The 17299-nt window shown below is 43.1% G+C and overlaps 1 protein-coding gene across 5 annotated transcripts; it reads right to left on the minus strand.

Moving 5' to 3' along the window:
• Window positions 1-1049: 1049 nt before the first annotated feature.
• Window positions 1050-15227, minus strand: Serpinb8 (serpin family B member 8). Of its 5 annotated transcripts, none has more exons than XM_027922901.2 (8): window positions 15122-15227; window positions 9538-9680; window positions 9207-9383; window positions 7773-7910; window positions 5937-6054; window positions 4071-4213; window positions 2914-3066; window positions 1050-1577 (listed from the first exon to the last, which is right to left on the minus strand). In XM_027922901.2, exons 3-8 carry the CDS (start codon window positions 9372-9374, stop codon window positions 1173-1175), a joined length of 1125 nt encoding a protein of 374 aa, XP_027778702.2. In that variant the 5' UTR covers window positions 9375-9383; window positions 9538-9680; window positions 15122-15227; the 3' UTR covers window positions 1050-1172. The 5 variants fall into 5 exon arrangements, with proteins under 5 accessions (XP_027778702.2, XP_027778703.2, XP_071458765.1 ...); XM_027922902.2 differs by lacking the exon at window positions 15122-15227 and adding an exon at window positions 14541-14684; XM_071602664.1 differs by lacking the exon at window positions 15122-15227 and adding an exon at window positions 14632-14680.
• Between the last annotated feature and the right edge of the window lie 2072 nt (window positions 15228-17299).

A 17299-nucleotide genomic window follows, 5' to 3' on the forward strand; every position in this document is an offset into this window, starting at 1 on the left:
TAAGCTACAGAAATTATGATTAACTTGTGCAAAAATTATAAGGTTATATTTGTGCCAGGCACAGTAGTGAAGGGCTATAATTCCAGTTACTTGGGAGGCTGCTGCAGAAGATCGCAAGTTCAAGGCCAGCCTGGGAAGCTTAGTGAGATGCTACTTCAAAACAAAAAAGGTCTGAGTATGTAGCTCTGTGGTACAGCATCCCTGGGTTCAATCTTTAGTAACATACACACACACCCACGCACGTGCATGTGCACACACACAAAAATATTTGCCTTCATAGAATAGGGAACAATGTGTATCATTAACAACAGTGACTGCTGAGTAGTAGGACTTAAGTTTTTTGGTATGCTTCCCTGTAATTTCCAGAGTTGTCACAATACAAATTCTTTATGGTCAGAGGTTCCTTCTTGAACCGAAGTGTGTGGTTCACGTCTGAGCATGCACGATTCATCAAAGGTATGATGGCTTCTAAGAGTTGTCTGGTTTGAAGGTCCCTCTGACACTTGGATTATGAGTCCGAGGGAAGTGAAAGAGAACAACACAGGGCACGTTCAGGAGACATGCCTCCCAGCCCAGTCCTGACGCTCACTGCCGAGCCCCTGCACTCATATCTGTGGCTTGTGCAAATTAAGTGCCCAAAGAGCTGTTTCCATGAGTCCCTGTGAGACACTATGTGACTCTGCTGGGGGACAGACACAATCTCAGCTGTTAGTGAGACTCTGAGAGGCTCCAGGGTTGACTCTGTAGGCGTCACCCATGGCTTTGTGTGTAGTGGGCCTGTGTCCTGGGGTCCCCTGGTTAGCCTGGCCGTGGTGGTGGGCAGAGTGGTGGTCATGGCAGGATGGAAGAGCACACTGAGGGCTGGATCACGAGTCCCCGAGATGCTCACAAACAGTGGACAAGGACATCAGGAGAGGGCAGACAGAGCAAAAGTTACCCCAATCATGCAAATCAAGTGTTCCCAGCCCAATTTCACACACTGAGGCCTCCGTGATCCACCCTCTGCCCTCTGCACAGCACTGGTGACTTCCACAAAGATGTTTGCAAACTACCAGGTGCACACACGCTTTATTTCAGCATTCAAGCCACTGCACCAATGTGGCCAGGTGGAATTTTAACTCAGGCAGAGCAGGCAGAGGGGAAAGGAGGGCAGGTACAGAAATTGCGCCTTTTTACGGAGAAGAAAACCTGCCACAGAACAAGATGCTCTTGGTTTCATGGTGCTTGATAAAGAAAAGGAAGGGGTGGTCTGCACAGAATCTTGGCTCTATTCTCACACTCCGGGCATTTCTGACCACCGCGGTGGCTGCCGCTGCCTCGGTGCCTTCCTCGTTGACCTCCACAAAGCACTTGTGGGCAACCTTGGACACAGGTATGTTCTTCTTATTTGACATTCCAGAGAAGTCGGCCTTGGTTTCCTCAAATGCGTCAGTCATTCCTAAAGCGCGAAGGAAAGACTCCAAGTCATAGCTCTCCTCCAGCTTTAATCTGGGAAGGAAAACTTGAACTTTACTTTTTTTCATGTTTTCTGGATCTGTCCAGGCTCTGAACTTCTCATATGTAAGCGCTTCTTCCACCTGGAAAAGCAAAGGGTCAAATCTTAAACTCTAGAGGAACACAGCCTGTGGCCACCACCCACATATTACCCCTCTCCCCATGACATGGAGCTAAATGGTGAGTTCTTGTCCAACACTATCTTCAGATGTTTTTCTGGCTATAAAAATACTAAGCGTTCCCTCAAAATCCCATCTTTTCCCTGTCTTACGGATATAAGAGTTGAAGAGCTAGAAAACACCTTAGAGAAACAGGAAGTATTAATAGAAACAATCTTCACTAAATTCATTTTAAATATTAAAAAATTTTTTGACATTTTAGAAAAAACATGACCAATTAATTATATTCATATTCATATTCATATAATCAGTCAGCTTCAAATCCTCCAAGACTCATCACTGATTGTGTTGATCCATGAGGAAGGAGGGAAGGAAGGAGGAAGGACATTGGCTTCCATTTGCACCTCCCATTCCTTTACCAAATGGTGCCCAGCTGAGTGTCCCTTTCCAGGGACAGTGGTTCTGACTCTGGCTCTATTCCTAAGCTCTCCTAACTTTCTCCTTGGGGTGGCCATGACAGATCCATTCTTGACTAATGCCTATACCTTTCTGATTCCACAGAGAAGCTGAGGAAATCCAGTGGCCCCGCCCTCACGTTCCTGTTCACTGGTATGCTGAACTGGATCTTATCAGCCAGAATGGAAATATTGACTCCATGGGACTCAGCAAACTAAAAACAAGGGCCACTTCCAGCTCTCAGGGAGATATTTTACCAACACACAATGGATCCTGCACCTCTTACCTTCCCAGTTTACTTCTCTTTTCCTGGACTGTTTCTGTTCTATCATGAGAAAATTCTTCTCTCCTCCTATCTAAGGTAAATCCCTCACCTGCACTTTAGACCCTTCCTATTCAGCGTGTGGTCTGTTAATCAGTAGCATCTGCTCCACCTGGAACCTTGCAAGAACAGCAGTCTCAAAGCACAGTCCACTGGGTCAACATCTGCATTTGAACAAGATCCCCAGAAGGTTCATATGCCCATTAACATTTGAGAAACACTGCTCAGTCCAATCCCTACCCTTCTTCCAGGACTTTCGTCCAAGAGTTACTGGGTTCTCAGGGTTCCAATCCTGCCCTTTAGAATAAAGAATGCTATTGTAGCTTCATCAATACTCGTCCACTCCTAGACATATACTCAAAAGAAATGAGTATACACATTCACCAAAAGACATGCATCTGTGTTCCCCAGCACCACTTGTAATAATCCATAACTGGAACTTCAAATGCCATCTGGCAGATGGACTTGAAGAAATGGACTCATCTGGAATCCACAGACACAGACTGGCTGCCCAGGGCTCACCGTGGCAAGGTCAGTGCTGTCATCGGGAAGCAGAATGATCATGCTCAGCTCCTCCTCTGCATAGGGCAGTTCCAGGACCTGGGTGAGCACGTCCTCCACGTACCCCAAATTAAATCTGGCTTGTTTAAACATCATCTGCACTGTTTTCTGCTCCTAGCAAAAACATGAAATTAAAAGTTAGATACTTAAAAATAAGCACAATTCATCAAAATAATATATATTTAACTCACAGAACTCTAGAGAAGTATAAGATAATTATTATTCCCATGCATTTATGCTGTTAGAAGTCAAATCTCCATTAGTGTATCTCAGTGTTGAGCAGAACAGGCTATTGTTCCCCCAAACAAGTATTATTACCAGGTGAGAGAGAACAGTTTGATGAATGCAGAAGGACATAAAAGAGTACATTATTTTTGGAAGAAATTGTGTTTGCTCTTTTGAGAAGTTCCATAGAGAAGCACTCCCATGGACCTTATAATTAAAAATTATTTCTCCAAGTTAAGAGGAGCATGAACTAATATTCAGCTATGGGGCTGAAGGATCTGGCTAGAAAAGATGAATAGGCCAAAGGGAATTATATTTTTACTCTAAAAGTTGCCCAGTTACATAATTTACTTTATGGCTTTGGTTTTCTTGGGGAGGGGAACTTGACAAGATGTATAAGGTCAGGCATTTTTAAAGCTTGCTTTAAATATATGCTTACTTTCATATCTTTGGGCAATATGCTGTTATCAGGAGGTCAATTTAATGAAGGTCAGATTCCTAGCTAACAAGTATTGACCTTAGCCATTACCATATTTAAAGGGAAAGGCAAAAAAATTGTTTTCAAAGTTAACTTTAATATCAGCTGAGACTTTTTTCTTTTGTTCAGAACTGTATGGTCAAGAATTCCAAGGCAATAAATAGAGATCACTGCCACTGACATTGCAGAAAGGTATCATAAGTAAATATAGACAGTGTCAGTATGTATGTAAAAACAGAACTTTCAATACAATTATTTTAGTTTTTCTCCCAGTCCAATTAAAGATATATGGGAGGGGGTATTAAATTCATTCTGAAATAGATTAAGAACCAAGATGGCATGACATAAATTATTCAGTTTTCCATTCATCATATGCTTTAAAGAAGTAGCAGTACATCGGAAAATATGTCCCTACCTGGTTGGTTTTAAAGGGCATCCCTCTTGTGTACTTCCTGTCAAATTGCTCATTCCACTTTCCCTTGAAGTACATGGCATTCACAAGGACCAACTTAGTCAGTGAATCGACTGTCCCAGGACCCAGCAACTCTGAAATCTTGCCTGTGAAGAATACAAGAAAAGTTTCTAGTGATTTGGGGGATCATACACACTCTTCTTCAACCCCTGGACATACGAAGCCCAGGGCTGGTGAGGAGCCAGGCCAGGTCTGTCTTTCACACCCAGTGCAGAAGTTATCCCTAAAGAACCATCTTGACGTGTGTATTTGTAACTTTGGTTTTTACCCTCAGTTTCTAGATACAGAAATTCAGGATCAGAGCATGTGCCCTGTTTTGTGCCAAGTTCACACTAGTGGCCAGTGGGTGAGCTGAGAAAATAACTGGAGTTTTCATTTTCACTGTGGGCTCTTGACTGACCCTAGCATGGTAATATCTCAGCATCATTATTGACATAATGCATCATTACTGCCATCCTGGGCAGGATACGTCTTTGTCCTGTGCATCATAGAATGTTGAACCGGCAGTATTTTCAGCGATTGTGACAACTGAAAATGTCTTAACCATCTCATCTCCTGGAGCGAGAACCACCCCTGGCTGAGAACCACTGCTCTGAGCCAACCTTCAAATCTCCCAAAGGATGGGGAATATACACCTGTGGGTGGTAGAGGTCAGGCCATCTCAGAGGAGTGAATGGGACAGAGGAACTGGGGGATGGAACTGGGGGATGGAATAGAGGGAGCCAAGTTGAGTTGTCCTAATAACAGAGGGGATCCACCAGCCCCTCCAGCAAGTTGATGGAGAAAATCTATCAAGCAAATACCAAATAAAAGTTAATAATAATAATTTTTGTAAACAATAGACATCATGGATAAAATGAATAACTTCAAAAATGAAAAGAAAGTAGCTACAGGTTAGAAGTTATATTTGCCTAATAGGATTACTTCAAAATCTATAAGGTAAAAATTCATAGACTTACAGAGAAAAATTGAAAAGTACACAATCATAGTTGGAGATTTTAACCTGCCCCAAAGATGCCAAAATTAAGAGTGACACAATCAAAAAGCTGTAAACTAAAAGTGGTACATTCATCCTGAAAACATTGATAAAAGTGATTGTTTATAAAACTGCTTAGGCTAAAAGTCAAGTCTCAACAATTTCAAAGAATTAATAAAATAGAGCCTACCTATTCTGGATATGGGACTTTTCTTGTTTTCCATAACAATTTTTACTTCCATACCTCTGTTCTTTTAAGAAATTCCTATTCATTATTGTCCATTTTTATTCAAGTTAAATGATGTGTCACTTAAGGAAGGGGACAAATTCATAGTTATTTGTTATTATAATAAAGTATAATTGGGTATAATTGTATGTGTTATATATTATTATTCAGTTTAATAAACTATATAAGTGTATATTTTAAGGAAAAAAAAAAAACTAGTTCAGGTACCTCAGGGAGGTCATGTGACACCGGGAACTGATGTCTCTAGGCTGCAATCTAACTGAATATCATCTGCATCAGCTCATGGCCAGGGTCTCCCTGGGAGAAGATAAGCAGGCCCCCCAAAGAAGCATTTATTGGGGATTTTCCAGAACAATGTGGAGCATGGAGTCTGAAATCCCAACATGAAGTTTATTTCACTTTGTTAACCCTAATTTGTAATGTGGTAAGCCCAAGAGAAACAACAGAAATGCATCATTGGCCTGAAAACCCAGAAAGCACACAAAGAAGCCTCTAGTAACTGGGTCATGGGGGTAGCACCCTGGAGGTTCCGTCCCGCCTCCCCTGGCACGGTACCTCCAGGTCCACCTACATTAAAGCCTCCTACCTTCAGTCTTCTCTGACACCCAGTCATTGATGTGCTTCCTGCATTCTTCAGTATCTTGAGCAAAGGACAGCTCCTCCAGCTCTGCCTGATAGAACTTCTGACAGGATTCCTTGAAGGTCTACAAACACACAATGTTGAGTTTGACCTGATTCAACAACGGTGCCCACAAGTGTGAAAGAAATTTCTTTTCCCTCTTAACGTGTTTGTATCATACATGCTTCCAGAGGTCATGCTGTATTTTAAGATGTGTTCATGAAATTACCATAAATGTGTGGACCACCTACTCTGTGCCTAGCTTTCTGCTAGGTGTTGGACACCAGGTGGAGACTTGGTGTCTGATGAGATGGCCCACTGCCTGATAAGAGAGAGTCCAAACACAGACATTTACAAGATGTGAAGACTGTCACCACCCTTGCACCAAACAGCCCAGGAACATCCCTGTCAAATACTCTGCATTGACTTTGATTTTCTGTTTACCCCAGTAGGCAGTCCAACTCTATATTTCCACATTGCCAGTACCAACCAGTGTTTGAAATATTTGTTGAATGATTGACAGGAACTAAGTTGTCAAGAAATCAGATCTACAATTGGAAAAATAATGAAAAAGCATTTTAGATCTAGGACATTATGGTTGATTGGGAGAATATGGAGCAAGGAAAGTCCTCTGGGAGAGGAGTGTGCTAGTTTTGGATTAGTGTGTGTGCACATGAGCAAGTGAGTGTGAATATGTGCATGCATGTGTGTACATAAACGTGTGTGCATGTGACTGTGTCTGTATGTTTGTGCATTTCAGGGAATTTAAACATAAGCTGGAGTCAAATCAGGAAAGGCTTGTATCTAGTACATTAAATCCCAGATCACTCTCCCGACAAATATCTGTTTTTAGATATAGCATCTAGCTCCCATCTTCTAAGCATCGCAAATATTTTAGGAGCCAAGCAATTGAAAAAGGTGAACACTGGTTCCCTATGTCCCCAATATTCAAAGACCATACGGATGTTCAAAAATAAATGATGGTTCACCAGAAGATTTCTGAGATCCAGAATCACCTCCAGTGATAGGTGAGTCCAGAGCAGACAACTTCTGCATGACACCATCAGATGGCAGCCAGAACCAAGGTATATCTGAATGTTGGATAAGAATCCTTGGAACTCTGTGCCAATCAGATGGCCACACTTGCCCTGATTGTTCATTAATCTCAAGGCAGCCTCACTTTGCATATTCTGTGGCATAATTTTTTGGAGCTCACTTATTGTGTTATGTCGGGCTCAGAGTAGACCAGGGAACTCTGGAATCAAATGCTGAAGTGTGAATAGATTTTCACTTTAGAAAGAATGTAGATTTATGAGACAATCAAAAGGGCCTGGAAAGACTTGCAAGGCCAGTCAGGAGGAGTGGATGGTAACATGAAAGATACAATAAATCCAAACCTAAGCATCGCCAGTGGTGATTGAGAAGGGAGCCAGTTTAAGAGACCTTGAGAGGCCACCTCAGCAGAAATCAGCTCAATGAACATAAGTGGAACTCACTGCAGAGGAGCTTTGTCCAGCACATGATGCTGTCTCTCAGAGATGGGGAAGGGGGAGAAAACATCTGGGTGTAGGAGGATGGAAGTACTGACTCTGGCTTCAGGGAGAGATATATCAGAACTAATTTAAAAAGACATAATCCAGAAGCATTGTGGATTATGCGTAGTGGCATAAAGTAAAATTCAGAATTATAACTGCAGACATGTAATTCTAAGCACACTTTTAAGGTGGTAGAGTTCTTCATTCTCTGGTCTTCTGTAGTTTCTTATTTTCAGTTTGCTTTCATCAATGTGTGAATACTACTTACCGAAAGAAAATCACACGTTTTTTCTCCAAAGAGTCGGCTGGCAGTTCTGAGCACATACTGAGTGTCAGGTTTGTTGACATGAGTGAGAAGTGACTGGAAACCTTGGTGAACATCTCCATCTCTGTTCAAACAGAGAGCCTGGGAGTAGAAAGAAAGTATATTTAACATGGCAGTATACTGCCCCAAAGAGATATTTCCAAGCAGAATTCTGGACTGAACGTCTTACAGGTCTCTTTCTTAATTGCTTTAATTGTGCAGGGGCTTCAACTTGGCACTATTGACATTTGGAGCCTGATAACTCTTGGTAGTAGCTACCCCTGTGCTTTGTAGCATGTTTTGCAACATTTCTGGCTTCCGACCACTAGAGGGCGGTAGCATCTCTACACTAAGAAAACTAAAACTCTTCAGACCTCACCAAGTGTCCCTAGGGAGGCAAAATCCCCACCTGGGTGAGAGCCACTGGTATAGCAGATTTATCCATGCCAGGAAAGAAGCATGCATTAACCCAGGAAGGAGGTAGAACATAAAAAATAAGTAGCTGGGGTGAATCTAATATGACCCAGCGATTGCAAAATAAGAGTACAAATAAAAACAAAAAATGTTTCCTCTGCAATTTTACAGAAGTTCTCCAGATCAGATTGATTTACAAGTCAAGTCACAGTGATAAGCAAGGGTTTTCCTGTATCTCCCAGTCACCTCAGTTCAGAGCCTCCCTCAGAGAGTTGAAACAACCACTGTTGGATCTCAGCTGGGATCTCAACTGCAAGAGACTGTCATACACCTCTGATGTGAGTGGCAAAGGGACATCCATGTGACAATTTTCTGGAATGTTTTCACCACATGGTGGGAAAATGTCCCTTAAGTATTAGCCACCACCTTGTTTATAGATTAGGGTGTCCATACCATTTAGGGTCAATCAGATTATGCCTTCCTTATAAATAACCCCAAAAGATCTAAATCCATATTTATGTTACATTTTTCTTCTGCTCTGCATAAGCATACACTACAAATAATCCATTTAATAAGAAGCCCATTTATACAGCTGTACTTCTATTTAAAACATAATGTTATCAAAAGTTTTAAATATAACAAGGTTGAATTTTTTTCCTTTGTGAGACACAGTTATAGTTAACCTTATTTATCAAAGATGTGATTTCACTAGAATATTTGATCCCTTTATTTGAAGAAAATAACTTTATAGCTTGATTTCTCCCATAAACATCAGAGGACAAGACCCATCCTACTCCATTCAGTTTTCTCCCCTGTCTGCCCCAGTAGGCACAGCCCCAGGACTCTCCCCCGCCTACTGGCTACCCTGGCTTCCACCAGCTGGAGTGAGAGTAAGAAAGATCAGTTGTATGAGGGGGAAAAAAAAAAAAAGAACCCTGTCTTCCTTGTCTTGTTATTTTGCTTTTTTCCAGCAGGCATGCATACCTGGGACATCTGGACTGAGGTGTTTCCTTTTGCCCCCAGGTAGACCATGCCCAGGGCAGAGGAGATGCTCAGAGGGGAGAAGAATACGTTCCGTGATTTGTCCTTTTCACCCAACATTTTGAGTAAGGTGATGGCAAAAGTGCCATTTGCTTCACTGATATCATCCATCCGGAAGGTCTGGACCAAATGCAGAACAGAGGCACATCAATCAAGCCCTCCTGGAGCCACACCCTCATCAGTACCCATCTGTGGACACTAGGCATGCCAGGTGAGCAACTGCATCCCCAGGACCCCAGCTCCCCATCTTCAGTCCATGACTACCTCCTCTTACCTGGCAGTAGGGACTTTGCAAATGTGATTAAATTAAGGGTTCTGGATGTGGAGATTATCCTGGATCATCCAGGTGACTTTAGTGGAATTGAAGGGCTTTCATAAGATGAAGGAGTCAGGAGGATCAGCGTCGGAGAATGAGACCTGAGGACAGAAGCAGAAGTCAGATGGATGCAAGTCCAGTGAGCAAGGAATTTGGCTGCCTCCAGAAGACAGAAAAGGAAGAGAACAGATATCCCTGGGGCCTCCAGGAGGAAGGAGGGAGGGAGAAAAGAGGGAAGGAAGAAGGAAATCAGGAAGGAGAGAAGGCACAAACAGTTCTGGGTACCATTTTGAATTTATGACCCTTAGAACGATAAGACAATAAATTCATGGTGTTGCGGCCACTAACTTTGTAGGAAGGTGTCACAGTGCCAATAGAAGACTAAGACATTGTGGGGGTCTTGGTTTTAGTTTTTTTCCACAAAATATCCAATAGTGAGTGGCCCATTCTCACTGATACCATTCTTGAAAATCGGGGCCGGGACACCCTCCAAAATCTGCTTAGTCCCTCATCCCTCAGTGTGACCATGGCCAGCAGGGTCCTTGCCAGGCACTGTTCTCAGTGCTTCCCGTGGATCATCTTGCTGAGCCTACATTTTGATTCCAGGGCCTGCACCCTTCATCATTACACAAAGCCCCCACATTACTGCTACTTCTCTTTCAGCTTGTGGTCTCCAGCATAAAGTACGCAGAATCTTCTAAGAATCAAATAACTCCTAGTGAATAAAAACTGCATTCCTGTCATCATGTCTTGTGGAAATGGCTAGATATATTTCACCAAGTTTGGAGGGTGTGTTTGGGATAGTTGGACCTATAAAAATGGGAAGATAAAAAATCTACTTCGAATCTGGGTGGTTTCAGAAAGATGCACTATTTTCCACAAGAGCTTCTGAAACTGGGCAGAGCAAGCTACAGAAAGAGCTCAATTGAAATATAATCTTATACAGTATGAAAATGTTTTATTATAATACAATATCATATGTAATATAGAGATTTTTACACATACACACACAAAATATGAAGCCCAAATCTCAAGTCGTTGTGCAAACACTGTGCATTAGATGCACTGATTTGGGATCTGTCTTGCCCAAGGTGACTAAACAGTAATTAGGCTAAACTTGATTAAATAAACACACTAGCCAGGTCTCTTCCTGCCTCAATCCTAACATTCCTTTAGACAATCTGTAATTGTGCATCTTATTTATCAGGGACCGGGGTGTCCATTCCTTTGAAATGCAACCATCAATGAGGGCAGGGCTGCTAGCAGCCATATTCTGTGGAAGGCAGGAGCCTAACTTATTCAGGCACATTACTGCAAAGGATAAAAATTCACTATTGGTTATTATTAATTATTACAACTTCAGAAAATTATTGTGTCCTGCACTAATTCATTATTAATTTCTATTAAACCTTATTGAAACCCAGTCTATTCCATAAGATATTCAAGTTCATCCACTTGTCTCATTTCTCCTGAACTTCCTTCTTGTTATAATTAAGGAGAGTTTGGAAAATAAAAGAACAAATCATGGCCCATGATCTCATGACTCTACAAGCACTTTTCTTCTGTTATATTATCCTTTTTTTTTTTTCATAAGCATGTACATTTTTAATTCAAAAAAAAATAAAGTCAAACAAGAAAAATAAGTCCCAGTTTAGAAGGTTAGGCAAATAAGCAAAATGGAAAGTACTGGAAGTTCCATCTAGAGATCCAAATCATCACACGTGTTCATGTCTACAAACAGATCGGTCACCTTGTGATGTGTCTCATTCCAGTTCCTGTTGGACCACGAGGTCCCTTGTATGGGTAGCTTTGAAATCTTACTCCATTGGGGCAGATCTTGTGGGTCTCAGAGACACAGAAAAAGGGGAGCTAGGTGGGTGGTCCTGGGGGAAGGAGAGGAAGAACTAGGCAACAGAGCATCTCTATGGAAGCATCTTTAAAGTGTCTCCTAAAGTTTTTTTTTTTTTTAGAGAGAGAGAGAGAGAGAGAATTTTAATATTTATTTTTTAGTTTTCGGCAGACACAACATCTTTGTTTGTATGTGGTGCTGAGGATCGAACCCTGGCCGCACGCATGCCAGGCGAGCGCGCTACCACTTGAGCCACATTCCCAGCCCTCCTAAAGTATTTTTAAGAAGGGTGTCTCTGAATTTTTTGAAGTGTGGTTGTAGTTTAGAAAGTGTAAAGGCAACACTCTAATTAAACAACCCAAACCAGTACAGATTCTCCAAAATCTGAAATAAATGGGTGAAAATGTCAACCAAGAAACGACAGAGTGGCATACTCTGTATAACAGTGCTCTGTACTTAGTAGGCCATTTACTTGAGAAAAAAAAGTCACAGTTCCTCACTTTCCCCCTATCATAAAACCTCCCCAGAACTTACACTGAAGGTTGCAGATGTTGGGAGGCTGGTGTCTGCCACCGTGGGCCACCCCCTAGCAAAGCAGCATCCAGCCTGCTTCAGGCCACCTCCAGCCCTACACAGACAGCCTCAGTTACACTGGATGATGCTTCAGAAACAAGGAAACAGAAAGCAATATTCACACCAGACACTGGCATCCAACAAATGAAAATAAAGAAAGAATTAGGTAAACTGGATATGACAGTCAGAAATAAATTTGGATTTGATCCTACCTTAGCATGAGAGCTTTGGACTCCAGGTGAGGCAGTCATGATTTTAGGGTGGTGACTGTGTGTGCATGCGTGTGTGTGTGTGTGTGTGTGTGTGAGAGAGAGAGAGAGAGAGAGAGAGAGAGAGAGAGAGAGATTATCTTGTCAAACAGGAAAAAGAAGCGAATTAAACTATTGCATCAACCACGTTTACATTTTAATTGCTCCTAAGTGTAAATTCCTACTTCTGGTTTCTTCCGTCTTTCCTCTTCCTTCATCTCAATTCCTCACCTCCATCCCTTCTTAACATTCAGGTGCTGGTCAGTAGTGTAGCATTTCCTATCCATATCTACCCCATACAGCTACACACATACTGGCTCACCCCCACACAGGTGCATAATCCTGCTCATGCCAACAGGCAGGCAGGTGCAGAGACCAGCTAACAGAATCACTTCCCTCCTCTTTTTCTGGGGCTCAATCTCATCTGTACATTAAAGTTTTTGAAAAGGTTGAAAACTGAAACAAAACAGACCTTGTCCAATACATCTAAAAAGGAATTAATTTCAATGTAATGCAAAACAATAGTATTAGGTTCAAGTGCTACAATTAGATTGTCACAAAAACACAGCAAGGAAAAGTTTTGATTTCCAGCCAATAAAATACATTGATATTAAGCTAGTGTTCCTTTCATAGCTGAACAAATGAAAACAAGAACAATTACATACTATCTATAGGACTCACAGGAAAAAATGACAGCAGACCTCAGAAACAAGCCTTCTGCTTCCAAGTATGTGACATGGTTGTCCTCCTGAGACCCTTGAACACTTCAAATTCTGCTTTCCAAAACCCCTCCCCCTCCACACATCCCACAGTGCATGTATTCAAAGAGCACTTCAATAGAACCATCCCCACATTCTTAGGGAGAAGGAAATGAAGCATAATTGTAATAATCACTGACCAGGAGGAGACACACATACTGAAATGCATGCCTGTAAGTTGTCCAGGTGCTCTATAACTGGAAACTTTCAAAGTGCAATGGAATCCCCCCGAAAAAGTGGGACAAGTTCTCCATAGAAGCCTGGGAATACTTTGCAGAGAAGCTGCTCTGAAAGTTTGGGCAGGTGTTTTGTAGGCAGTGTAAAGGGGGAATGTCTCTCTCAGGATTGGCAGGTGTGAAGAATGCAGCAGGAAGAGCATGGTAGTGCGGGGGGCCCAAGGAGTGGATCTGCTGGAGGCGGGGAGGCAAAATGGGTCCCATGTGCTAGCCTTAGAGTCTGGACTGGGGCTAGGGTCTGGACAGCCACAGGTGGTTTTTAAATAAATATCTTAAGGAGTAGGTTGGGCTTTTAGAAAAATGACATGGCTCACTATTTGGTGAGGAAAAGGGCTGGGGAACGTGCTGGAAGACCACTACCACGGACTAGTGACTCCTGTGTGGAGGAAACACCTGTGTTGGAGAAGAGGGAGAGGGAAGGGCCCGCGGAGGACTGCCCACACAGGCAGGAGGAGCAGGAGGCCAGGATCATTCTGAGCACACCCTCCAAATTCATAAGAAGCTTATATGAGGAGACACACTGGAATGGGGAAGGTCATACATTCCACTGGAGAGGCGGGGAGCATACCATACCAAGTAGACCTGTAACAAGGACAGCCAGGGATGTTTGGACATATAGGTAGGCCACTCGGTGAGTACAAGCTCTGGCACAAGAGGCTGGGAGTCATCAACATCCTGATTCCAGGACAGTCTATGAGAATGGATGAAACGACTCAGAACAGTGGTTAGTGGAGATGCCCGAGGACAAATTCACTTAATTAATGGGGGGTTCCCCTATATTTAAAGGTAGTAAAAGGAAGAAAAAAGAGACTATGACCCAGAAATCAGGGATGTACTGGGAGAACTGGGAGGTGTGTCTGTGGGAGGTCCATAATACACAGCATCATTACACACAGTTGGAAACCACCGGGAAGTTACAGGGGAGGAGAAAGCAGCCCTTGGTGAGGGGGTCAGCAGTGCCCTCCGCACAGGAGCACAGAGCTGAAGGCTGAAGAGGGGTACCTGGGGAGTGAGGAACTAATTTAAGTAACTAAAGGGCTTCTGTGGCTACAACCTAAGGGGGAGGTCGGTGAAGATGGATTTGGTGGCCCGCCAGGTGGGGGGTGGGGGATACCAGGGACGTAACTCAGGGTAGAGCGCTCGCCTAGTGTGCTGGTCCGAAAGAGGCACGAGTTCAGACCCGGGTACCGCAGGTGGAGGGGACGGTGCAGTTTAAGTTGAAGGGAAGTGATCAAGGAGGAAAATGAAAGACGAAGGGAGGGAGGAAAGGAAGCAAGGAAGGGAAGGTACAGTCTACCAGCGGCTGCCGCAGGAGCCCGGCGTTTGTGCTGGAGGTAGCTCAGACCCCGCACTTCCCTAGAACTTGCCCCAAGGCGCCACAAAATTACCGGGAAGCTCCAAGTCGCAGCCTAGGGTTCCGACTGCACCCGCGGCTCCTCCCAGTCCTGCTCCCCAAGTCCCGCCCACCAACCCCAAGCCCCAACCCCACTGGCTGCTTTCCCTGCCACTCCCCACCGCTGGCAAATCGCAGAGCAGCGGCGTCAGGAGAGGGTGGGGACACGACAGTGGGGAAACAAGCAGGTGACCCCGCGCGTGTCTGCGCTCCCGCCCACGTCCCAGGATCTCGGCCTCCGACCAGGCTCTGGTTAGAGCCCTGGCAGCGCGGACATCGGGGTGCGACCCCGGGGCGCGCTGGTGCCTGGCTGATCCCCGCTGCCCCACAGCCCCGCTGCCCGGTTCCCTCCCGCCGACGTCTCCTAGTGCTCTCCTCTTTCTCCGCCCTGGTCTTCCTCCCTCCATCCCACTCCCACGCTCCACGGGGCTCTAGGGCAGAAGGGCTGGGGAAACCCGAGGACCCCAATGCCTCCCCAGCGGTACCTGCGAGATTCTTGCTGTCGCTGCAGCTGCTGCGTCTACTGTTTCTGCTTTGTGGATGCTCCTCCGCCTGATCGGGCAAGGCTTCCGGGCCCGTGACTCACAACAGATTGCACGTTGCTCAGGCCTGTGCTATCTCTGCCTCGGAAAGCCCCGTGCGGGACCCTGGGAGGAGCCTGCCCCACGGGTTCCTGGGTTCCAGGCCTCGCCGGTGGCTTAGGGCGGTGTGGGGGCGCCTGGTTCTGGGAGAGTGGTCGTGGAAGGCTTCTTCCAGCAGGGGATAGGTTTGTTTTTCTGGGTTAGTACGTGCAGTATTTGTGCTTAGTGTGCCAATGGAAGAGCAATTTCAAAGTTGGAACTTAACTTAAAAACAAGGAGTTCAATTTGCTAGTCAGTGGATTCCAAACTGTTTGGGCCAGAAACCTATCAACACAATGTTTGACACATCCCTGGTGGTTCTTCATTTAAATGTGATAATGTGCTTACATTACATTAGTACAAGCACTATAAAACACATACACAAAAATTTAAAGTAATGAGAAAAAAAATTATATTTTTGTATCACAAAAATTATTTTTAAAATTTTATGAGAGCAATGTGATTAAATATGTATGTGCCTTTTGTTAACCTAGTTTAATGCTTTGAAATACAGTAATTGGCAGATCTGCTATTAAGTTCAGCTTATTTCTAAATTTGGATTGGTAACCATCATGGGAAAAAGCTTTTGGGGAAATGAGTTTATTTCAGTGGAATAAAGGCAGAGTTGGTTGTTCTTTCTAGATCTTGACACTTAATATTCAACTTATACACTAATTAAAGTTTTTTGTAAAAGTCTAGGTGAAATCTATCCTCTTGAAAGCTAGTTGTTCTCACAAACCAATATTTTAAAATGTTGTCCTTTTAAGATTTTTAACAGGCCAAAGCCAACCAATTATCTTCTTTTGGGAAAGTCCAAAGGAAGTCTAGAAATTTACATTTTCAAATTTTTAAGTGTCCACATAAGAGAGTTTTAGCAATAAAATGATGTAAGCATGGGAAAAAATATCAGAACACAGTTGTTCTGAAAATGATACTGCAGACTCTAAAAAGCAGTGAATTTCTCATTCGCAGATAAAATGCCCTGTTGCTTGGAAGGCAATCAGTTATATGTTTTTCAAACTATTTGCTAAATATTCTCCAAGGAACTTACTATCACAGAAAAGCTTAGTACATTGGGACAGTACCTTTTAAAGAGAGAGAGGAAAAAAAAAAAAAAAAAAATATATATATATATATATATATATATATATATATATATATATATTAAAATGTGTAATTAATTGCCTTTTTCAAGTACTCTCATTAGATAATAAGCATGCCTCCAAAAAAATATTGTATGTAGTATATGTAATGAGTATCTGCTAGGCTACTTATAACAAGGTCAAAAGTTCTACTTAATGTTCTAGGTTTTAAAAAGCAGCATGTATCTCTTGCATTATGAAGGGCTCTATTCATTATGAAACGCTTCTCTGTACCTGGATAGAGGTTCAAAAAGACAATGAACAATTCAAAGTATCCCAGATTCCAAAGTCTGTATGGCTCTGCTTCCACAGAGGAACTGGAACGCCTAACTAGGAATTAGAAATAAACACTCAGTTTTAGAATGACATAATTTTGAATTGCAATCCTTGCCACTGGGTTTATAATGGACTCCTACTGCCCTGGGTGTGGTGGCTGTGGTAATCCCAGAGGTTTAGAGGCTGAAGCAAGAGGATTGCAAGTTCAAAACCAGCCTCAACAATTTAGCAAGGCCCAAAGCAACTTAGCAAGGCTCTATCTCTAAATAAAATATTTTAAAAGGGCTGAGGATTTGGCTCAGTGGTTAAGCACCCTGGGATCAATCCCAGGTACGAAAAACTTAGAATAAAACATCACAAACCCCGACTTTTCAGAGGTGCCTTCCTCAGAAGAAATAAATGATTATTATTTAAGACATTTAAATAACCCCAGTCCATGGTATGGAGGATGGGGTACTGGGGATTGAATTCAGGGGCACTTGACCACTGACCCACATCCCCAGCCCTATTTTGTAATTTATTTAGAGACAACTCACTGAGTTGCTTAGTGATCTACTTTTGTTAAGTGTGGCTTTGAACTCTCAATCCTCCTTCCTTAGCCTCCTGAGCCACTGTGATTATAGCT

Source organism: Marmota flaviventris, chromosome 16, assembly GCF_047511675.1.
Source record: "Marmota flaviventris isolate mMarFla1 chromosome 16, mMarFla1.hap1, whole genome shotgun sequence".
NCBI lineage: Eukaryota > Metazoa > Chordata > Mammalia > Rodentia > Sciuridae > Marmota > Marmota flaviventris.